The 24,135-nt window shown below is 46.4% G+C and overlaps 1 protein-coding gene across 1 annotated transcript in view; it reads left to right on the plus strand.

The window, feature by feature from the left end:
- The window catches only part of mad1l1 (mitotic arrest deficient 1 like 1), a 38,089-nt gene extending 26,582 nt beyond the window's left edge, over positions 1 to 11,507 (plus strand). The window contains exon 18 of the mRNA XM_053615595.1: positions 10,926 to 11,507. Within this exon, the coding sequence (XP_053471570.1) occupies positions 10,926 to 11,087 (162 nt within the window). The 3' untranslated portion in view covers positions 11,088 to 11,507. The remainder of the gene's footprint in view (positions 1 to 10,925) is intronic.
- Positions 11,508 to 24,135: the final 12,628 nt, after the last annotated feature.

Here is a 24,135-nt window from a genome sequence, read left to right on the forward strand (position 1 = left end):
CAATCGTTTACTCCTGGTTAATTTCCTCTTCCGAGTTTAAAGTCTTTTGAATTAAGGCAAGGCGTCTGTTTTGAGACTCACTAACTTATTATGATGAGAAAGTATCTCATTATTATTTCCTCATTTCAGTAGAGGAGCTGATCATCTCATTAAAGTTCATCTACACTGCTTTCCCCTTCATCTTTATTCCGCGTCAGACTCTGACTATAACGCGCTCCAGTGTCGTTTGCTTGTTTCTCCTCACACCGTGGCCTGAACTTCATAAAAAGCCCCTCGTGTCCACTTCCTGCTGTTTTAAGAGCTCTTTCTGCGCCACTTATCAGTCCTGTCCTCCTAATTTCACTCCTGGTCCCTGGTGGTGGACCAGCTAATAGTCCAGATGTGTGGATCCGGCCTGGGCAGTGTCTCTGCTCTCAGAGCTCCTCAGCGTTCTTCTCTTTAATGCTCTGGAGCTCCTCGGTGCTGCTGCTCAGCCTAATAAAAGCTCCCGGTCCAGGAAGAGCCCGAGGCTGAATCACAGCCCTCTTCACTTTTCTTCTCCTCACGTTAAAGCCGCATCACTTTTTAAAGAAGTCTCTCGTTCTGGTTTTCCCTCCTACGACTAATTCCGCTGTTCTTTGAGTGCGTTGTTGAACAGTGATGAATTCTTAACCGCTCCCGATGACGACCTCGTCCACCACACCCGTTCCCTCGTTATAACGCCGTGTATAAATAAAGATCAGCCTCCTCGCTGCTGAGGGTAAGGTTTAGTCAGTAGCTTATGAGGTTATTTAATTCGATTCATGCTAAATAAATGATCTCTAAACAAGCCGAGAGCTTATTGTTTCCTCGTGAATTACAGATTGTGTTTTTCCTTCAGTTAAATCCGTCTGTAGTGAAGATCAGTGAGATTGAACTCTATAAACAAATCTACGTACTGCAAATACAGAATGCCTTCCTGTGTGCTTTGTTTGTACCTAGTGCCCTACACGGTGTCCGCCCTACCTAGTGCACTACACAGTGTCCACCCTACCTAGTGCCCTACACGCACGGTGTCCACCCTACTTAGTGCCCTACACGGTGTCCACCCTACCTAGTGCCCTACACGGTGTCCACCCTACCTAGTGCCCTACACGGTGTCCACCCTACCTAGTGCCCTACACGGTGTCCACCCTACCTAGTGCCCTACACGGTGTCCACCCTACCTAGTGCCCTACACGGTGTCCACCCTACCTAGTGCCCTACACGGTGTCCACCCTACTTAGTGCCCTACACGGTGTCCACCCTACCTAGTGCCCTACACGGTGTCCGCCCTACCTAGTGCCCTACACGGTGTCCACCCTACCTAGTGCCCTACATGGTGTCCGCCCTACCTAGTGCCCTACACGGTGTCCACCCTACCTAGTGCCCTACATGGTGTCCGCCCTACCTAGTGCACTACACGGTGTCCACCCTACCTAGTGCCCTACACGCACGGTGTCCACCCTACCTAGTGCACTACACGGTGTCCGCCCTACCTAGTGCCCTACACGGTGTCCACCCTACCTAGTGCCTTACACGCACGGTGTCCACCCTACCTAGTGCCCTACACGGTGTCCGCCCTACCTAGTGCCCTACACGGTGTCCGCCCTACCTAGTGCACTACACAGTGTCCACCCTACCTAGTGCCCTACACGCACGGTGTCCACCCTACCTAGTGCCCTACACGGTGTCCACCCTACCTAGTGCCCTACACGGTGTCCGCCCTACCTAGTGCCCTACACGCACGGTGTCCACCCTACCTAGTGCACTACACGGTGTCCGCCCTACCTAGTGCCCTACACGGTGTCCGCCCTACCTAGTGCACTACACGGTGTCCGCCCTACCTAGTGCCCTACACGGTGTCCACCCTACCTAGTGCCCTACACGGTGTCCGCCCTACCTAGTGCCCTACACGGTGTCCGCCCTACCTAGTGCCCTACACGGTGTCCGCCCTACCTAGTGCCCTACACGGTGTCCGCCCTACCTAGTGCCCTACACGGTGTCCGCCCTACCTAGTGCACTACACGGTGTCCGCCCTACCTAGTGCACTACACGGTGTCCGCCCTACCTAGTGCCCTACACGGTGTCCGCCCTACCTAGTGCCCTACACGGTGTCCGCCCTACCTAGTGCCCTACACGGTGTCCGCCCTACCTAGTGCCCTACACGGTGTCCGCCCTACCTAGTGCACTACACGGTGTCCGCCCTACCTAGTGCCTTACACGCACGGTGTCCACCCTACCTAGTGCCCTACACGGTGTCCGCCCTACCTAGTGCCCTACACGCACGGTGTCCACCCTACCTAGTGCCCTACACGCACGGTGTCCACCCTACCTAGTGCCCTACACGCACGGTGTCCACCCTACCTAGTGCCCTACACGCACGGTGTCCACCCTACCTAGTGCACTACACGCACAGTGTCCACCCTACCTAGTGCACTACACGGTGTCCACCCTACCTAGTGCCCTACACGGTGTCTACCCTACCTAGTGCACTACACGGTGTCCACCCTACCTAGTGCCCTACACGCACGGTGTCCACCCTACCTAGTGCACTACACGGTGTCCACCCTACCTAGTGCCCTACACGCACGGTGTCCACCCTACCTAGTGCCCTACACGCACAGTGTCCACCCTACCTAGTGCCCTACACGGTGTCCACCCTACCTAGTGCCCTACACGGTGTCCACCCTACCTAGTGCACTACACGGTGTCCACCCTACCTAGTGCCCTACACGCACGGTGTCCACCCTACCTAGTGCCCTACACAGTGTCCACCCTACCTAGTGCCCTACACGCACGGTGTCCACCCTACCTAGTGCCCTACACAGTGTCCACCCTACCTAGTGCCCTACACGCACGGTGTCCACCCTACCTAGTGCCCTACACAGTGTCCACCCTACCTAGTGCCCTACACGCACGGTGTCCACCCTACCTAGTGCACTACACGCACGGTGTCCACCCTACCTAGTGCACTACACGGTGTCCGCCCTACCTAGTGCCCTACACGCACGGTGTCCACCCTACCTAGTGCACTACACGGTGTCCGCCCTACCTAGTGCCCTACACGCACGGTGTCCACCCTACCTAGTGCTCTACACGGTGTCCGCCCTACCTAGTGCCCTACACGCACGGTGTCCACCCTACCTAGTGCCCTACACGGTGTCCGCCCTACCTAGTGCCCTACACGCACGGTGTCCACCCTACCTAGTGCCCTACACGGTGTCCACCCTACCTAGTGCCCTACACGGTGTCCGCCCTACCTAGTGCCCTACACGGTGTCCGCCCTACCTAGTGCCCTACACGGTGTCCGCCCTACCTAGTGCCCTACACGCAGGGCTCTGCGTGCACGGTGTCTGTAATGTTCCAAACACAACAAGTGGTAATTCGGTTTATTTAAAGAATCATATCGCACTTTTTTTAATCTGTTCCAGTACCAGTTTGTTCACCCAGCTGTTTGCAGATGTTTATTCCGTGATGGTGAGATGTGATTTGCTGAGAGATTTTGTTTATAAATGAAAGGTTTTACTAACATCTCTGCCTGTATGTAGACCGGTTGCTTTATGTTTATTTCCTTCAGGGGGAGCGTTCTTTATTACTGTGAAATACGTTAGAGCGCAGACGAGAGCGCTCTTCTCGCTGGAACCTTCAGTGAAAGGCTCATATTGTTGCTGTGATGTCTTTCCTTCGTTCCATTCAAATAAATCTCATTTTATAGCGAATAGCTTTGCGAAGAAATCTAGACTTAATAAAAGCTTTACGCCGGGGACGCAAGGGCCGAGCGCTCGGAAACCATCGCGGCTGTGTTCCAATCCCTCCGACGAATCATCCGGATAAACAGACCCAGAAATGACTCACCACGTGTTTCTGCACAATATCCGGCGTTTCTGGCTCCGCAGATGTGAAAGTCGGTGAGGTGATGAGCGCATTGTGTTCAACAGGGTAATGATTTAATGTGCAGGACAGCAGAGTGATGGGGTTTTACTGAGAGCGTTAGCGAGAAGGTCCATTACACCTCAGAAATGTGTAATAATCACAAACCCGTGACCCCCGTGCAACCTGATGACCTTCTACTTCCTGGAACTCTGCGCTCAGAAGGCGTGGATTAGTTGAGTAGCGCAGGTTTATATTCATGTGCTCGCTCTAAATCTAATACGTTATTGTTTCCATGGTAACCGCTCATCTACAGGGACTGGTACAGCGGATTTTTAAGAAACTGGTAATATGTTGAGACAATGTTGATGTAACGTGTACGGAAGGAGTCTCCAGTGTCAGTGCTGTGTGACAGTCAGAGGTGCAGCTGTAAGTTTAAGTTTCCCACATCTTCAGCACAGAGTTTACACTTCTACACTTCCTTACTGTTTCACACCAACACCACACACTGGGATTGTTTTTATCCTATTAACCTGGGGAGAGGGAGGGGGGGGGTAGAGAGAGAGAGAGAGGGAATAGAGAGAGAGAGAGAGGGGAGAGAGGGTGGGGGGAATAGAGAGGGGAGAGAGAGAGGGGGGGATAGAGAGAGAGAGGGAAGAGAGAGAGAGGGGGGGATAGAGAGAGAGAGAGGGAATAGAGAGAGGGGGAATAGAGAGAGGGGGAAAGAGAGAGATAGAGGGAAGAGAGAGAGAGAGGGGGAATAGAGAGAGAGAGTGAGGGGAGAGAGAGAGAGGGAAGAGAGACGGGGAATAGAGAGAGGGGGAAAGAGAGAGATAGAGGGAAGAGAGAGAGAGAGGGAATAGAGAGAGGGAGAGAGGGGGGGGATGAAGAGAGAGAGAGAGGGGAGAGAGTGAGGGGGGAAAGAGAGAGATAGAGGGAAGAGAGAGAGAGAGGGGGAAGAGAGAGACAGGGAATAGAGAGAGGGGGAAAGAGAGAGATAGAGGGAAGAGAGAGAGAGAGGGGGAAGAGAGAGACAGGGAATAGAGAGAGGGGGAAAGAGAGAGATAGAGGGAAGAGAGAGAGAGAGGGGGAAGAGAGAGAATGGTGAGAGAATGAGTGTTTATAGCTGCTATAACGTAAGCGAGAACAGGAAGTGGCCGTGATAACAGGTGCATTAATATAAATCTACTGCACTGCAAGTGTTTTTATATTTAGTCTGAATAATAATCATAATCATAATCATAATAAATATAATAATAATAATAATAGTAGTAGTAATAATAATAATAAATATAATAATAATAATAAATATAATAATAATAGTAGTAGTAATAATCATAATAATTATAATTATAATAAATATAATAATAGTAATAATAATAATTATAATAATAATAATAAATATAATAATAATAAATATAATAATAATAATAGTAGTAGTAGTAATAATAATAAATATAATAATAGTAGTAGTAATAATAATAATAATAGTAATAATAATAATAATAATAATAGTAATAATAATAATAATAATAATAATAAATATAATAGTAGTAGTAATAATAATAATAATAATAATAAATATAATAATAGTAGTAGTAATAATCATAGTAATTATAATTATAATAAATATAATAATACTAGTAATAATAGTAATAATAATAATAATAGTAATAATAATAATAATAATAATAGTAATAATAATAATAATAATAATAAATATAATAGTAGTAGTAATAATAATAATAATAATAATAAATATAATAATAGTAGTAATAATAGTAATAATAAATATAATAATAATAAGGAATAAATTCTAGTGTTTAGGATCCACGCTGCACTCGGGAACTTCTCTCACACCATCACAGCTTCATGTGACGCCCAGCTGACCTTCTGCTCATTCTCTCAGCTTAAACTGTCTTACACACACTCACACACACTCACACACACACTCACACACACACACTCTCACACACACTCTCACACACACACACTCACACACACACACACACTCGCTCACTGCACTCTGTTTACTGCCACTTCTGTCTTTCATGTCGAGAGCGGTCAGGCTTGTGTGTGCGTGTGTGCGTGTGTGTGTGTGTGTGTGTGTGTGAGTGCGTGTGTCTAATCAGGCACATTGAGACCACCTGAGTCCATACTGCTAAAGATAATTTCCTGTCAGTATTTATTAACCTTGAGGGTCTTTTATACACACACACACACACACACACACACACACACACTGCTCTTGCTGTAAGTCTGAAACTGATGGGTTTTATTGGAAGAGGGATTAGTGTGCCTGTAGACGGTGTGTGTTACTGTTTTCACTGCAGACTCACACACTTGTGTATTTAATTTTTGTGTCTTTCTGTCTGTTGTTTGTCTCCAAGTTGGATGTGAAGGAGAAGTCCCTTTATGAAGGTGTAATAAGGCGTGTCAGGGTTGTAGGAATGAGATGGCTGGGTCAGAGTGAGGAATCAGCGCGGGGGTGTGAGGGGGGCAGAGAGAGAGAGCTGTGAGTTATTACCGCCGGAGGATGTGCGGGAAACACTGTTCAGACGGGATTAGTTTCGTGTGTGTGTGTGTGTGTGTGTGTGTGTGCGTGTGTGTGCATTCCCGCAGGATGTCTGTAGTAATTTTGATGAACGATCCGTGTCTTGATGATGTATGATCTTGACTATAAGCTCTTGGTGTAGGGGCGTGGCTTGGGGTCATGAGGTCACATGATCATCGCATGTCTGTAGTCTGAATGTTCCTCTTCATGTTGAATAAGGAACTCGCGTTCAGTTCTGGCTGTAAAACATCTACAGCTTTTTCTCCGGAACGCCTCGGTTCCTCATCGAGAACCGCAAGGTTCCTGAACCGCCTGGTTCCTGAACCGCCTGGTTCCTGAACCGCCTGGTTCCATTTCACTCAGGAACCTCTCAGATACGCAGTCATCTCGCACCCCTGCAGAGTTCCTCACTACGGCCATCATCAACCCACACACACATAATTACACACGCAGTCAGACTGACCGCCTTCATCAACAATCACACACACACACACACACATAATTACACACGCAGTGAGACTGACCGCCTTCATCAACAATCACACACACACACACACACACACACACACAGATAATTACACACGCAGTGAGACTGAACGCCTTCACTCTGTATATTCAATATTTGTCTGCCTCCCTGTCTGTCTCTCTCTTGTCTGTCTCCCTGTCTGTCTCTCCCTCGCTCTCACACACTCTCTGTCTCGGTCTCACTCTCCCTCTGTCTGTGTGTCTCTCTCTCTCTCTCTCTCTCTCTCTCTCTCCCCCTCGCTCTCACACACTCTTTGTCTCGGTCTCACTCTCCCTCTGTCTGTCTCTCTCTCTCTTTCTCTGTCTCCCTCGCGCTCTCTGTCTCTGTCTCACTCTCACTCTCACTCTCCCTCTGTCTCTCTCTCTCTCTCTCTCTCTCTCTCTCTGTCTGTCTCCCTCGCTCTCACACACTCTCTGTCTCGGTCTCACTCTCCCTCTGTCTGTGTGTCTCTCTCTCTCTCTCTCTCTCTCTCTCTCTCTCCCTCGCTCTCACACACTCTTTGTCTTGGTCTCACTCTCCCTCTGTCTGTCTCTCTCTCTCTTTCTCTGTCTCCCTCGCTCTCACACGCTCTCTGTCTCTGTCTCACTCTCACTCTCACTCTCCCTCTGTCTCTCTCTCTCTCTCTCTCTCTCTCTCTCTCTCTGTCTGTCTCCCTCGCTCTCACACACTCTCTGTCTCGGTCTCACTCTCCCTCTGTCTCTCTCTCTCTGTCTGTCTCCCTCGCTCTCACACACTCTCTGTCTCGGTCTCACTCTCCCTCTGTCTCTCTCTCTCTGTCTGTCTCCCTCGCTCTCACACACTCTCTGTCTCGGTCTCACTCTCCCTCTGTCTCTCTCTCTCTGTCTGTCTCCCTCGCTCTCACACACTCTCTGTCTTGGTCTCACTCACTCTCTCTCTCTCTCTCTCTCTCTCTTTTTCTGTCTCCCTCGCTCTCACACGCGCTCTGTCTCGGTCTCACTCTCTCTCTCTCTCTCTCTCTCTCTCTCTCTCTCTCTGTCTCCCTCGCTCTCACACGCGCTCTGTCTCGGTCTCACTCTCTCTCTCTCTCTCTCTCTCTCTCTCTCTCTCTGTCTCCCTCGCTCTCACACGCTCTCTGTCTCGGTCTCACTCTCCCTCTGTCTCTCTCTCTCTCTCTCTCTGTCTCCCTCGCTCTCTCACGCTCTCTGTCTCGGTCTCACTCTCCCTCTGTAGCGTTGCGGTTCCTGCAGTGGTGTGAAAGTGTGTGTTGATGTACGTGATTAGGCGTGCGGTCTCTCTGAACGTGGCGAGAGCAGCGGAATATTGATGGCGTCGTCCGTGGGACGTCTCGTGCCGAAGTGCTTCGTAAACCTTCCCCTCGTAGCCGTGCAGCGTGTAGCGACGCGTCTGATTTTTCAAAAGGTGCTTCCCGAGACGTAATCGCAGCACGTCACCCGACACGTCTCACACGACTCTTTACCTGCAGGGTAACGGCTTTAATTCCCGTCTGATTTCAGTAGGAGAGAGATCTGGAGTAAGACGTGCTGACTCTACACGAGCGCTGGAAACTAGCGCACGCTCATGTCTGCTCCGTCGACGAGCCGTCCGAGAGTGACGCAGTGAAGATGTGGATCACGTGTGACGAGAACAGGATCCGGGATGTATGTGGGCAGGTTTGACATGCCGCGTGTGCGGACTTCACGTAGGCCGTACCTCCGTTAACACCATCCCTACGGTGAAGCCTGGTGGTGGCGGTATCACGCTCTGCGGATGCGTCTCCTCCTCCGAACCTGGGCTTCTCGGATGGAGCAAAATACAGGAGGATATTAGAAGAGAACCTGCGTCAAGTGATCCATTCTTTCCTTTTTACAACCCCAATTCCGAAAAAGTTGGGACAGTCCGGAAAATGCCGATAGAGGAGTTGCTGTGTAAGCGTAGTGTTTTGAAGGTAAACATTTATTTTGAAATCGACGCACGCGACAGTTCATCCTGTCGACATCAGCGTGTCCACCGCGCGCCGCTGTCCGTCATGAAGATGTCCTTTCATGGTCTCGGCCTCGACACGCCGTTAATCCGCTCGGCCTGTGCTGCCGCAGCGGGGCGCCGGACGTCTGAACGACGCGGGGCGAGTTGCATCGACAGCATGACTGACGGACGGATTTCCACTGACGTGCTCTGAGCGCAGAGTAGGCTGAAAACAAAACCGCTGAAACAATGACGTGTTCTTAGCTCACGTGTGAAAATACAGCCGTGTTCGAGCGACTACACGGGAAAGCGAGATACGATCCGTGTCAAGTGACTCGCGTGTTAATCTTTATACATAAGGATAAGTAAATTGCATGCAGGATTTATATAGAGGTGCGGCGGGATTTCCGCGTAAAGAGAGCGATGCGGCGGCGCTTTAGTCCTTTAGTCTCTTCGTCTGTACACTCTGCTCACGTGCTCACTTTAAACTGACCCTCCCTCATCATCATCATCATCATCATCATCATCATCATCGCCGTCCCTCAGAACTGAAGCTCGCTGGAGTTTTTTCTTTTCTCTCTTTCATGTCCGAGATTAGAGGACCGTCTGAAAGCCTGGATGAAACGTTTTCGGATGGGACGCGACCTCAGAAACCGGCGCGGCGTTTAGGAGTCCAGCAGCTCCAGAGAGCTTCATTAAAACCGCTCTGCGAGTGTTCTGACATATTGCAAGTCCAGTACTTTTCACGCGTATTTGCGTTTCCATTAGCGCCTTGATGAATAGACGGTTGCTTGATACTTGGTGAGGAGCTGACAGCCAGTCACGCGCCGCAGCACAGACTAATTGAGCTGTAGCGAAGACGCTGAGCGTCATCAATAACGGTCTAAAAGAAGAAAAGAGCGTGCGTGTGCTGATCTGACAGGCCACGCCGACTCTGGGAAAACCGCGCCGTCTACTACAGTCAGCCGCGACGATCGTCACGAGGAGGTTTACTGCTCCGTTCTAGACGTGTATCACACGTCACTTAACTTTACACCAGATCGAGATTCAGTTCAGTATTGTGTGAAGTGTATTTGTGCACCCGCTGTACGTTCTTCCTGTGTCCAGCTTGTTAGTAAGTCAGGCACAGCCGTGATACAGCGCCCCCTGGAGCAGACAGGGTGAAGGGCCTTGCTCAAGGGTGTGAGGGTGATCACGCCGTCGCTTTAAGACCATTTATTTCAGTTACACAGCAGTTATACTTCCTGTGTCCAGCTTGTTAGTAAGTCAGGGACAGCCGTGATACAGCGCCCCCTGGAGCAGACAGGGTTAAGGGCCTTGCTCAAGGGTGTGAGGGTGATCACGCCGTCGCTTTAAGACCATTTATTTCAGTTACACAGCAGTTATACTCCGCTGCCTCACACACAATTAATGACCTGAACGAACGTGATTCCAAAACAAATCTAACACGAATAAGAGGACCAGAGTGAAAGTAATGGCACCCTGCCATGCTGAACTGCATCGTTGGGAGATCTTGTGCTTTCATTCTTTACCCCGTTTTGTCAGTTTTGTGGGCGGGGCAAACCGTAAATGCACCACGACGAACACGCACCGTGGCGAACTCTTAGCCACGAAAGCCGAACTAAAAGCTTGGTAATCGAGGCGCGCTGGTCTCGTCACCTCCGTGTGCTTTTCTGGGTGGATTTGAGCGTCCCAAGAAGAAGAAGGAAAAAACGTCGTCGACGTAAAGGTCAAATACGAAGTCTCGCTACACGTTTGTAAGGTGCTGAATATGCAAACAAACACTGATAAGGTCAGGATTTGAATAAACCCCACTCTGAGAACGGAAAAATCATCCGTTTGACCTTTCTGAAGTGTGATTTAGGGAAGAAGAGGAAAACAAATCCGCACGGGCTCGAACACACGGCACGACGCGTCGAGAAGATGGAGCGGCTTTTCCGGTTCTGTAGTTCAACATGCGGAGTGCAGATTGTTTGTGTTTGTGGGTGAAGCCCCGAACACGCTGAAGTCATCAGATTTGTGATTGTTTTTGTTCTTATTTCCTTTCTCCAGGCCAGCGGAGCGGTCGGAAGTGGAAACATGCAGCTGCTGGAGACGGATTTCTCTCGTACGTTGACCGAGTTGGTGGATCTGCATCTCTTCCACCAGAAGAGCATCCCGGTGTTCCTCAGCGCCGTGACGCTCGACCTGTTCAGCCGGCAGACCGTCGTTTAACACCGCGATCGGAATTCTTAGTGCACACGCGACAGGCGCAACAGGAATCTTTCGTTTTTTTGTTTTTTTCTTCTTCTTCTTCTTCTAGAGATATAATGATATGCAGAAACGGACTGTTTAAAAAAAGATTTGAAAAAGCTTTTCAAAGATGTTTTGGTGTATGGAATGTGATCGTAGAATCCTCGATCGTAGTCTTAAAGAAAAAAGAGTGGAGTTTAGCGTAATGTAGTGAAGTACTTTAACGCAGACGCAGACGCAGACAAGACGACTGCGCCAGTCGTTTCGCTCGCTTCATCAGATTCTTAAAAGGTCACGTCGTGTCGTCGCTGTCCGATTCGTCCGGCGCCGTAGAGGAACGTGACGAACATGAGCGGGTTTTTTTTTTTATTTACTTTCCTAAATAAAGAATCGTTCAAACGGTTCCGTGCGTATTTTGTGTAATTCCTCTCAGGTTGCTCTGTGAGTTTTGGGAGAATGTCCAGGAACGCCGCGTCATACATCAAAAAGTAAATAATAAAGAAATAATGCAATAAATCTGTGTGTTATTTCACGTCTGTTTGTGAATTAAACGTGAATCGAGTTGGATCAGACGCCTTCTCAATCAGACGCCTTCTCAATCAGACGCCTTCTCACACCTTCCTAAAGCAAACCGTCTCAGGTACGGAGATGAAACACTCGAGGAGAATCCACGTCATACTGAACGTTTCAGTCCAGCAGAATGACTCAAATGGTTCAATTCATGGAACAGATTCCACATCAGCAATCTGTGTGTGTGTGTGTGTGTGTGTGTGTGTGTGTGTGTGTGTGTGTGTGAGACTCTTAAACTAGAACCAGAAACAGAGTATTTGTCCACCACTTCTTGCTGTCATGAGGAGGAGGTTGCGTCAGTTTGTGGATCTCTCCGAGTCTCGCTCCTTTCCTCTACCGTTCAGTCGAGTCGAGGCTTCGGGCCTCTAAGGGCTCGTTTAGCAGCTTTGCGTCCGGTGAATGTGGAACTCGTACGATGGGGAGATTCCCACATGGAGAAACGGATTCAGTATGAGGATGCGAATAGAGCTGGCCTTGAAAGAATCCCGCTAGAAGAGCAGGCTCCGTGATGTTTCCGCGTTTACGTAAACGCTCGCCGTTTTCTCATCAGAGGACATTCCAGTGGGTGGAGCCTAAAGAACAGGAGAAAGCGCTTACAGTAAAGGAGTAATGTAACGCTGGAATCAGAATCGATCTGCAGTTTATTCACTAACTCTTATTTGCGTTCCTTTTAGAATTGCCTTAAGGCTAATGAATCACGATCCCGGAAACGGATAAAAATGAGCTACCTGTTGTGCGTTTGGATTAAAGCAGAGCACACGAGCGTTCTGTTTCACTCCCTGGACTGTCAGATCTGGAGATCTTATTAATCCCGACCAAACTCCATCTGCTGTACAGACCGTTTTGCCGCTCCGGAACGTCGGGACAGTTTGGCCTCTCCGGAACGTCGGGACAGTTTGGCCTCTCCGGAACGTCGGGACAGTTTGGCCTCTCCGGAACGTCGGGACAGTTTGGCCTCTCCGGAACGTCGGGACAGTTTGGCCTCTCCGGAACGTCGGGACAGTTTGGTCTCTCCGGAACGTCGGGACAGTTTGGCCTCTCCGGAACGTCGGGACAGTTTGGTCCTCTCCAGACGTAGGTATAGTTTACTGGAGGAAAGCGTGTCTGAGTTTCTGTCACGTTGCGGTCGGGTTTGTTCGATATCGTATACAGTGAAGTTGAACTGTTCCTCACCTTTTTACATTTTTTTTTCCGTTCATGTTGAATTCATGACCAAGTTTACTCGAAGCCTTTTACGGGACAGGATGGGGTACAAGTCGCGTTTTGGGATTGAGGATGGAATTTGCTAATGAAAAACAATAATGAATAAAAAGCTGACCTGTCCTAGTCTGACAGCCGTTTCTGTCTCGATAACGATGACAGTAGGAACGTTCTAACAAAGGAAGCGTACAAATGAACACGACTGACGCTCCATGACCGCTGTCTGGGGTCAAAGTCAATGTCAGTCATTGTGTGAACGTTCCCTGCACGGAACAGAAGTGAAATGGAGATGGGGGAGGAGGAGGAAGAGGACGAGGAATAGTCGGAGGAGGAGGAGGAGGAGGAATAGTTGGAGGAGGAAGAGGAGGTGAATAGTTGGAGGAGGAGGAGGGGGAGGAATAGTTGGAGGAGGAGGAGGAGGAGGAGGACAAGGAATAGTTGGAGGAGGAGGAGTTGGAGGAGGAGGAGGGGGAGGAATAGTTGGAGGAGGAGGAGGAGGAGTTGGAGGAGGGGGAGGAATAGTTGGAGGAGGAGTTGGAGGAGGAGGAGGAGGAGGAGGAGGGGGAGGAATAGTTGGAGGAGGAGGAGGAGGAGGAGGACGGGGAGGAATAGTTGGAGGAGGAGGAGTTGGAGGAGGATGAGGGGGAGGAATAGTTGGAGGAGGAGGAGGAGTTGGAGGAGGATGAGGGGGAGGAATAGTTGGAGGAGGAGGAGGAGGAGGAGTTGGAGGAGGAGGAGGAATAGTTGGAGGAGGAGTTGGAGGAGGAATAGTTGGAGGAGGAGTTGGAGGAGGAATAGTTGGAGGAGGAGTTGGAGGAGGAGGAGGAATAGTTGGAGGAGGAGTTGGAGGAGGAGGAGGAATAGTTGGAGGAGGAGTTGGAGGAGGGGGAGGAATAGTTGGAGGAGGAGGAGGAGGAGTTGGAGGAGGGGGAGGAATAGTTGGAAGAGGAGGAGGAGGAGTTGGAGGAGGAGGAATAGTTGGAGGAGGAGGAGGAATAGTTGGAGGAGGAGGAGGAGGAGGAGTTGGAGGAGGAGGAGGAGGAGGAGTTGGAGGAGGAGGAGGAGGAGGAGGAGGAGGAGGAGTTGGAGGAGGAGGAGGAGGAGGAGGACGACACTGCAGGAGTGATGACAGCTGGAATGGAGACGGAGCTGAAACTGCTTTGACTCGCAAAAGTTTCCCAACTGATCTGTAGTGACGGAGCGCGACTGACTTCCTGCCAAAGTCTGAACTCCACAGAAGCAGCACGACTGCACTGGAGATAAGACTACAGATATCACTCCACTGTGTGTGTGTGTGTGTGTGTGTGTGTGTGTGTGTGTGTGTGTGTGTGTGCGCGTGTGTGTGTTATCTGCCCAGTTTGGCATTTTAAACTTGAGAATGTGAGACGGAGCTGTTCCCTGGTGTATCGATGTGGAGGATGGCAATGAGAACGTCTGTGACAGAGGTCATCCTGAGCACTGTTACTCCTGTCACTCAAACTGTGTGTGTGTGTGTGCGTGTGTGTGCGTGTGTGTTGAGCTGAGGCTCTAGATAAGCTGGATGTGAGTTCATCTCCTGGAGACGGATGTCTGATGTATTCACGTATTTCAGACTGAAGCGTTCGATGTTTTCGGTGCCGTGGTGGACTCACGTGGAAGGTCACAGGGTTTCGGGTTAAGGGTGGGGTTAGTACTCAGCTTTTCTTCTGATTACTGTTTGGTGTGTTCATACAGATCGTACAGGTGGGTTTGATCAGATGTTTAAATGCAGCTAGTAAAATACTAATGCAGATCAACGTTGTAAAGGTGCGTTAATGAAAGCAGTTAAACACCAACATTTACTTTATGGCTGTAGATCAGATGTGAAGTTACATTCTGTTTCATAGCGCTGCGTCATGTTACCGCTACTGCACTAAAGTCACGGACACTGGACAGGTGAGATACGGAGGAACGGAGGAGGAACAGGTGAGATACGGAGGAACGCAGGAGGAACAGGTGAGATACAGATGTACAGGGGAGATACATCGGATACAACTTGATGCTGAGGGAACAGAACACTCACTTCTCTGTCCAATCACATTTAAACATTCAGACCAGAATAAAAGCCAAACTCTGACTGTCTTGTACCTTTTACATACCTTCATATATTCTTTTCAGGGGAAGTAGTGTATAACTGTATCTCAACATCACTTCCAGCATTATCTCACATTATTATTATTATTATTATTATTATTATTATTATTATTATTATTATTATTATCTCAACATCACTTCCAGCATTATCTCACATTATCTCCTCAAAATTATTATTATTATTATTATTATTATTATTATTATTATTATTATTATCTCAACATCACTTCCAGCATTATCTCACATTATTATTATTATTATTATTATTATTATTATTATTATTATTATTATTATCTCAACATCACTTCCAGCATTATCTCACATTATTATTATTATTATTATTATTATTATTATTATGATCTCAACATCACTTCCAGCATTATCTCACATTATTATTATTATTATTATTATTATTATTATTATTATTATCTCAACATCACTTCCAGCATTATCTCACATTATTATTATTATTATTATTATTATTATTATTATTATTATCTCAACATCACTTCCAGCATTATCTCACATTATTATTATTATTATTATTATTATTATTATTATTATTATTATTATCTCAACATCACTTCCAGCATTATCTCACATTATTATTATTATTATTATTATTATTATTATTATTATTATTATTATCTCAACATCACTTCCAGCATTATCTCACATTATTATTATTATTATTATTATTATTATTATTATTATTATTATTATCTCAACATCACTTCCAGCATTATCTCACATTATTATTATTATTATTATTATTATTATTATTATTATTATTATTATTATTATTATCTCAACATCACTTCCAGCATTATCTCACATTATTATTATTATTATTATTATTATTATTATTATTATTATTATTATTATCTCAACATCACTTCCAGCATTATCTCACATTATTATTATTATTATTATTATTATTATTATTATTATTATTATTATTATTATTATCTCAACATCACTTCCAGCATTATCTCACATTATTATTATTATTATTATTATTATTATTATTATTATTATTATTATTATTATTATTATCTCAACATCACTTCCAGCATTATCTCACATTATCTCCTCAAAATTATTATTATTATTATTATTATTGTTGTTGTTGTTATTATTGTTATTGTTATTATTATTGTTATTATTATTATTGTTGTTGTTGTTGTTGTTGTTATTATTGTTATTGTTATTATTATTGTTATTATTATTGTTGTTGTTGTTGTTATTATTGTTATTGTTGTTATTATTATTATTATTATTATCTCAGAAGTCGTGACTCGGTTTCATAATTTCACATTTTTATCTTCAAAAAAGATTTATATATAAAAATGTAATAAATGTAACACCAATTACAATCTATAATTTATAATATTTATTTATATGACAATTATAACTGACATTTTAAATAAATAATATTTATAAAAATGTATAAAATTGATACGGAAATGAAAGAAAGAATTTTCAGCACTGATAATAAACTGATAAGTACTGAACTCTCTCTCTCACTCTCTGTCTCTCTCTCTGTCTCACTCTCTGTCTCTCACTCTCTCTCTCACGCTCTCTGTCTCTCTCTCTCTGTCTCTCTCCCTCACTCTCTCTCTGTCTCACTCCCTCACTCTCTCTCTGTCTCACTCTCTCTCTCTCACTCTCTCTGTCTCTCTCTCTCACTCTCTCTCTGTCTCACTCTCTCTCTCACTCTGTCTCTCTCTCTGTCTCTCTCTCTGTCTCTCTCTCACTGTCTCTCTCTCTCTCACTCTGTCTCTCTCTCTCTTGCTCTGTCTCACTCTCTCTCTCTGTCTCTCTCTCTCTCTGTCTCTCTCTCTCACTCTGTCTCTCTCTCTCTCACTCTGTCTCTCGCTCTGTCTCACTCTCTCTCTGTCTCTCTCTGTCTCTCTCTCTCACTCTGTCTCTCTCTCTCTCACTCTGTCTCACTCTCTTTCTCTATCTCTCTCACTTTCTCTCTGTCTCTCTCTCTCTCTCTCTCTCTCTCTCTCTCTCTCTCTCTCTCTCCGTCCCCTCTGGCCCAAAACATTCTAACTCATGGAGGTGTATCGCTGCTCACTACACTGTACTGGTGAGTGTGTGTGTGTGTGTGTGTGTGTGTGTGTGTGTGTGTGTGTGAGTGTGTGTGAGTGTGTGTGTGTGAGTGTGAGTGTGAGTGTGTGAGTGTGTGTGTGTGTGTGTGAGTGTGTGTGTGTGATCACATTAGTTCCCATAACCCACCATATCATGATTGCTCAGAAGCATCCAGAAGGAGTTTGGTTGCCGAGTTGGAAGTGTCCTAAACGTATTACGGAACCCCAGAAGGCGTTTCTGTTCAGTCTTCACTCGTCTTTTTCATCATATCTTTCCTTTTGATCTGTTTTTCCCTCCTTTCTTCATTTCCCTGCCGCAGGCTTGATTACTTGGCTGCATGGGTTTCGGGTTTCGACTACAGAAAGGTGTGATTTTCTACGCAGGCTGGAGCCGGAGCGCGTCTGTGTGTAATTCCGAGTGCCGCTGATAAACTGCAGAATTAGATTAGAGGAAAGGATTCGCAGCTTTATTGTCCTCGCGCTAACTTCTTATTTTAGGAACGGAAGATTGATGGTTTTCAGCTGCATCATTTACAAACATCTTAATAGACCTTTACGACTCTGGAACAGTCGTACCAGCGGAGGAGCGCCGAGGTGACGGAGAAATAAAAAACTCGTTATATACTGATGCTTGCTGTAAATTCGGGTTTCGATCGTCTCATCGCAGCAGTAAACAGTTCCGAACACCGCAGTGCTGCTCCGCTCTGGATTTTGATTGGTCAGAAGGCGTTGATTAGTTTTCTAGAACAGCAGCTTTACATTAACGCGCTCACGCTGGTGCGTTATCGTTTCCATAGTAACCGCTCATTCACGGGGACTTGTACGGCAGACGCTCCACATAAACCAGTGGATGCTTATGTGACGTGTACGGAAGGAGTCTCCAGTGTCAGCGCTGTGTGACACTCAGAGGTGAAGCTGCAGCGTTATGTTTTCCACATCTTCAGTAACAAGCTGCAAATTTTTTTGTCAAGAGAGACTTGAGAGAGAGAGAGGCTGGAGAGAGAGACTAAAGAGAGAGAATAGAGGGAGGGGGAATGGAGAGAGAGACTAAAGAGAGAATAGAGAGAGGGGGAATGGAGAGAGAGACTAAAGAGAGAGAATAGAGAGAGGGGGAATGGAGAGAGAGACTAAATAGAGAATAGAGAGAGGGGGAATGGAGAGAGAGACTAAAGAGAGAGAATAGAGAGAGGGGGAATGGAGAGAGAGACTAAAGAGAGAGAATAGAGAGGGGGGAATGGAGAGAGAGACTAAAGAGAGAGAATAGAGAGAGGGGGAATGGAGAGAGAGACTAAAGAGAGAGAATAGAGAGAGGGGGAATGGAGAGAGAGACTAAAGAGAGAGAATAGAGAGAGGAGAATGGAGAGAGAGACTAAAGAGAGAGAATAGAGGGAGGGGGAATGGAGAGAGAGACTAAAGAGAGAGAATAGAGAGAGGGGGAATGGAGAGAGAGAATAGAGAGGGGGAATGGAGAGAGAGACTAAAGAGAGAGAATAGAGAGAGGGGGAATGGAGAGAGAGACTAAAGAGAGAGAATAGAGAGAGGGGGAATGGAGAGAGAGACTAAAGAGAGAGAATAGAGAGAGGGGGAATGGAGAGAGAGACTAAAGAGAGAGAATAGAGAGAGGGGGAATGGAGAGAGAGACTAAATAGAGAATAGAGAGAGGGGGAATGGAGAGAGAGACTAAAGAGAGAGAATAGAGAGAGGGGGAATGGAGAGAGAGACTAAATAGAGAATAGAGAGAGGGGAATGGAGAGAGAGACTAAAGAGAGAGAATAGAGAGAGGGGGAATGGAGAGAGAGACTAAAGAGAGAGAATAGAGAGAGGGGGAATGGAGAGAGAGACTAAAGAGAGAGAATAGAGAGAGGGGGAATGGAGAGAGAGACTAAATAGAGAATAGAGAGAGGGGAATGGAGAGAGAGACTAAATAGAGAATAGAGAGGGGAATGGAGAGAGAGACTAAAGAGAGAGAATAGAGAGAGGGGGAATGGAGAGAGAGACTAAATAGAGAATAGAGAGAGGGGAATGGAGAGAGAGACTAAATAGAGAATAGAGAGAGGGGAATGGAGAGAGAGACTAAATAGAGAATAGAGAGGGGAATGGAGAAAGAGACTAAAGAGAGAGAATAGAGAGAGGGGGAATGGAGAGAGAGACTAAATAGAGAATAGAGAGAGGGGAATGGAGAGAGAGACTAAATAGAGAATAGAGAGAGGGGGAATGGAGAGAGAGACTAAATAGAGAATAGAGAGAGGGGGAATGGAGAGAGACTAAATAGAGAATAGAGAGAGGGGAATGGAGAGAGAGACTAAAGAGAGAGAATAGAGAGAGGGGGAATGGAGAGAGAGACTAAATAGAGAATAGAGAGAGGAGAATGGAGAGAGAGACTAAATAGAGAATAGAGAGAGGGGAATGGAGAGAGAGACTAAATAGAGAATAGAGAGAGGGGAATGGAGAGAGAGACTAAATAGAGAATAGAGAGGGGAATGGAGAAAGAGACTAAAGAGAGAGAATAGAGAGAGGGGGAATGGAGAGAGAGACTAAATAGAGAATAGAGAGAGGGGAATGGAGAGAGAGACTAAATAGAGAATAGAGAGAGGGGGAATGGAGAGAGAGACTAAATAGAGAATAGAGAGAGGGGGAATGGAGAGAGACTAAATAGAGAATAGAGAGAGGGGAATGGAGAGAGAGACTAAAGAGAGAGAATAGAGAGAGGGGAATGGAGAGAGAGACTAAATAGAGAATAGAGAGGGGAATGGAGAGAGAGACTAAATAGAGAATAGAGAGAGGGGGAATGGAGAGAGACTAAATAGAGAATAGAGAGAGGGGAATGGAGAGAGAGACTAAAGAGAGAGAATAGAGAGAGGGGGAATGGAGAGAGAGACTAAATAGAGAATAGAGAGAGGGGAATGGAGAGAGAGACTAAAGAGAGAGAATAGAGAGAGGGGAATGGAGAGAGAGACTAAATGGGTGATAGAGAGAGAGACTCAAGAGGGAATAGAGAGAGAGAATGGAGAGGGGGAATAGCGAGACTCAAGAGAGACTAGAGAGGGAATAGAGAGAGAGGGGAGAGAGAGGGAATAGAGAGAGAGACTCGAGAGAGAGAATAGAGAGAGAGGGAATAGAGAGAGACGAGAGAGAGAGGGAATAGAGAGAGAGGGAATAGAGAGAGACTCGAGAGAGAGGTTAGAGAGAGAGAATAGAGAGAGGGAATAGAGAGAGAGAATAGAGAGAGAATAGAGAGAGGTTAGAGAGAGAGGGAATAGAGAGAGAGAATAGAGAGAGGTTAGAGAGAGAGGGAATAGAGAGAGAGAATAGAGAGAATAGAGAGAGGGAATAGAGAGAGGGAATAGAGAGAGGTTAGAGAGAGAGAATAGAGAGAGACTCGCGAGAGAGGTTAGAGAGAGAGAATAGAGAGAGACTCGCGAGAGAGGTTAGAGAGAGAGAATATAGAGAGAGAATAGAGAGAGGTTAGAGAGAGAGAATAGAGAGAGGTTAGAGAGAGGGAATAGAGAGAGAGAATAGAGAGAGGTTAGAGAGAGAGAATAGAGAGAGGTTAGAGAGAGAGGGAATAGAGAGAGAGAATAGAGAGAGGTTAGAGAGAGAGAATAGAGAGAGAGAATAGAGAGAGGTTAGAGAGAGAGGGAATAGAGAGAGAGAATAGAGAGAGGTTAGAGAGAGAGAATAGAGAGAGAGAGGTTAGAGAGAGAGAATAGAGAGAGGTTAGAGAGAGAGGGAATAGAGAGAGAGAATAGAGAGAGGTTAGAGAGAGAGAATAGAGAGTGAGAATAGAGAGAGAGAATAGAGAGAGGTTAGAGAGAGGGAATAGAGAGAGGGAATAGAGAGAGACTCGCGATGGAGGTTAGAGAGAGAGAATAGAGAGAGGGAATAGAGAGAGGTTAGAGAGGGGGAATAGAGAGAGGGAATAGAGAGAGGGAATAGAGAGAGACTCGCGATGGAGGTTAGAGAGAGAGAATAGAGAGAGGGAATAGAGAGAGGTTAGAGAGAGAGAATAGAGAGAGACTCGCGAGAGAGGTTAGAGAGAGGTTAGAGAGAGAGAATAGAGAGAGAGAATAGAGAGAGAGAATAGAGAGAGAATAGAGAGAGGGAATAGAGAGAGACTCGCGAGGGAGGTTAGAGAGAGAGAATAGAGAGGTTAGAGAGAGAGAATAGAGAGAGAGGGAATAGAGAGAGGTTAGAGAGAGAATAGAGAGAGACTCGCGAGAGAGGTTAGAGAGAGAGAATAGAGAGAGAGAATAGAGAGAGAGAATAGAGAGAGACTCGCAAGAGAGGTTAGCGAGAGAGAATAGAGAGAGAGAATAGAGAGAGAATAGAGAGAGGTTAGAGAGAGAGAATAGAGAGAGAGGGAATAGAGAGAGAGAATAGAGAGAGGTTAGCGAGAGAGAATAGAGAGAGGTTAGAGAGAGAGAATAGAGAGAGGGAATAGAGAGAGAGAGAATAGAGAGAGACTCGCGAGAGAGGTTAGAGAGAGAGAATAGAGAGAGGTTAGAGAGAGAGAATAGAGAGAGAGAATAGAGAGAGACTCACGAGAGAAGTTAGAGAGAGAGAATAGAGAGAGAGAGAATAGAGAGAGACTCACGAGAGAGGTTAGAGAGAGAGAATAGAGAGAGGTTAGAGAGAGGGAATAGAGAGAGAGAATAGAGAGAGACTCACGAGAGAAGTTAGAGAGAGAGAATAGAGAGAGAGAGAATAGAGAGAGACTTGCGAGAGAGGTTAGAGGGAGAGGTTAGAGAGAGGACGGTGAGAGAACGCGTGTTTCTAGCTGCGTTAAGGTAAGTGAGAGCAGGAACTGATTAGTTTCACAGATCATGAAATGTAACTGTAAATGGATAAAGGAAACAGTCTGCTGTTTGTTAATGAATAAGACTGTATTTTAAGTCTCCGTCGATCGCTGCGGTCTGAGAGGAATAGCACACTCGGCGTATAGGAAGATAATCATCTGTTGGTGATTCCAGGAGCAGCGCGTCCTGAAGTGTTCTGTGTGCAGCCTGTTGCGCTGACGCCGGTCACTGGATCACAGCAGCTCTCATCACGCTGGAGCTTCTCATGTGTTATTATCCGTTTCCGAGTACAAGTGTTGTCAGACATGAATATCTCAGATATTTAAATTGTATTCCAGAAGGAGTAACGCAGTGTTTTATAAATCTGTATCAGTCCTGACGACGCCTGCAGGAATAATCATCTCTCTGAGTAGCATGTGCTGTATTTCAGGAAGAAGCAGTGCAGTCAGTTCTCCTGAATGTTCCGGTAGAAGAAGGAGAAGGAGATGGTCCTGTGGTGTAAAGTGTGTGTGTGTGTGTGTGTGTGTGGGGGGGGGGGGTTACCGATAGTAACTCTGGGGATGATGTCATCACGCTGGCCCGCCGTTCCCGCTCTCACACGTTTCTCCGCTGTGTGTTACGTCTGATCCGTTTACACGTGCGTCTCATTAAAAACTTCTCATTGACGTTACAGCAGCTACAAACGCTCGTCTCCTCACCCGCCTCTCTCTACTCGCTCTCTCTTTAATCACAGGTTCACTTCATCCGTTGATGCCGAGCGTCTGTCGTACACGACCGTCACGTGTTAGAACGAGCGTGTTAATATAAACCTCAGTAACACGTACAAGCACCACAGCGTTTAATAACTATAAACACATACAAACGGTACTGTGTATTACTCGGTGTGTCGCTGTGGTGTAAGAGGAATAAAACACTCGGGGCACGCATGTGTGTGCGTGTGTGTGTGTGTGTGTTATTAATTAATCAGTTAAAGTGTTTAGGACTTTTTTGTGTGCTGCTGTTTACATTTCCCCAGGGTGTGTTTCCAGAGTTTCTGACTTCTCTCTGTCCTTGAAACAGACTCTGTCGGTAATTTTGTTTTGACGAGCGCACACACACACACGCACACACACACACACACACACACACACACACACACACACAGCAATTAGACATGAGATCATGAGGCTGATCAACCTCTAGCAAATTAAACCCTCCTTAATTAGCCTAACTGTCGCTCTAACTGCTGGACTAGCACTGTGTGTGTGTGTGTGTGTGTGTGTGTGTGTGTGTGTGTGTGGTGGTGTTCTTTCTCCCCTTCCAGCCTGTCATGCTGGTTTTTCTTTACTCCTCAGCTAAACTTTCAGATAACGCTCCCCTGAGTCCCGTGAGCACGTTTATAACAGGTTATAATGCGTTCATAAGCTTAAACACACTGCTCGAATTCTTCATTGTTCATTATGCATTATTAATTGACTATCCATGTTTTTGTCCTTCTCTGACTGTCTCTCTCTCTGTCTCTCTCTCTCTCTCTCTCCAAAAGGTGTGAAAGTTCAAGGGGGCGAATACTTATGCGCAGTGTTGTATGTTGTATATCAGCTTGTCCTTTAGATGAATATTTATTCACCACAGGTCTGGTTCTCTCGGTCTGTCTGCGATTCTGAATGCTGACAGGTGGCTCATGTGTGAGGTCATGACCAGGAAGTGACATCACTGTCAGTTTTATTAAAGAGGTCATTTCCCATCAGATCTCCTAAAGAAAGGACACCAAGACACCAGACCTTACGCATCCTTCCACACTTTGGACTTTCCATCACTTTGGTAGAGGTTCATTTTGGTTCCAGAACTTTTTTCTGTATTTCTTTGTGAATTCCAGTCTGGTTTTCTGATTCTTACTGCTGATGAGTGGTTTACATCTTGTGTTATGGCCTCTATATTTCTAGTCTCGAAGTCTTCTCCGAACGGTGGATTGTGGATGGTGGAACGGTGGATTGTGGATGGTGGATGGTGGATTGTGGATGGTGGATTGTGGATTGTGGACGGTGGATTGTGGATGGTGGAACAGTGGATGGTGGATGGTGGAACTGTGGATGGTGGATTGTGGATGGTGGAACGGTGGATGGTGGAACGGTGGATGGTGGATTGTGGATGGTGGACGGTGGATTGTGGATGGTGGAACGGTGGATTGTGGATGGTGGACGGTGGATTGTGGATGGTGGAACGGTGGATTGTGGAGGGTGGATTGTGGATGGTGGATTGTGGATGGTGGACGGTGGA

Source organism: Ictalurus furcatus, chromosome 26, assembly GCF_023375685.1.
Source record: "Ictalurus furcatus strain D&B chromosome 26, Billie_1.0, whole genome shotgun sequence".
Taxonomy (NCBI): Eukaryota; Metazoa; Chordata; class Actinopteri; order Siluriformes; family Ictaluridae; genus Ictalurus; species Ictalurus furcatus.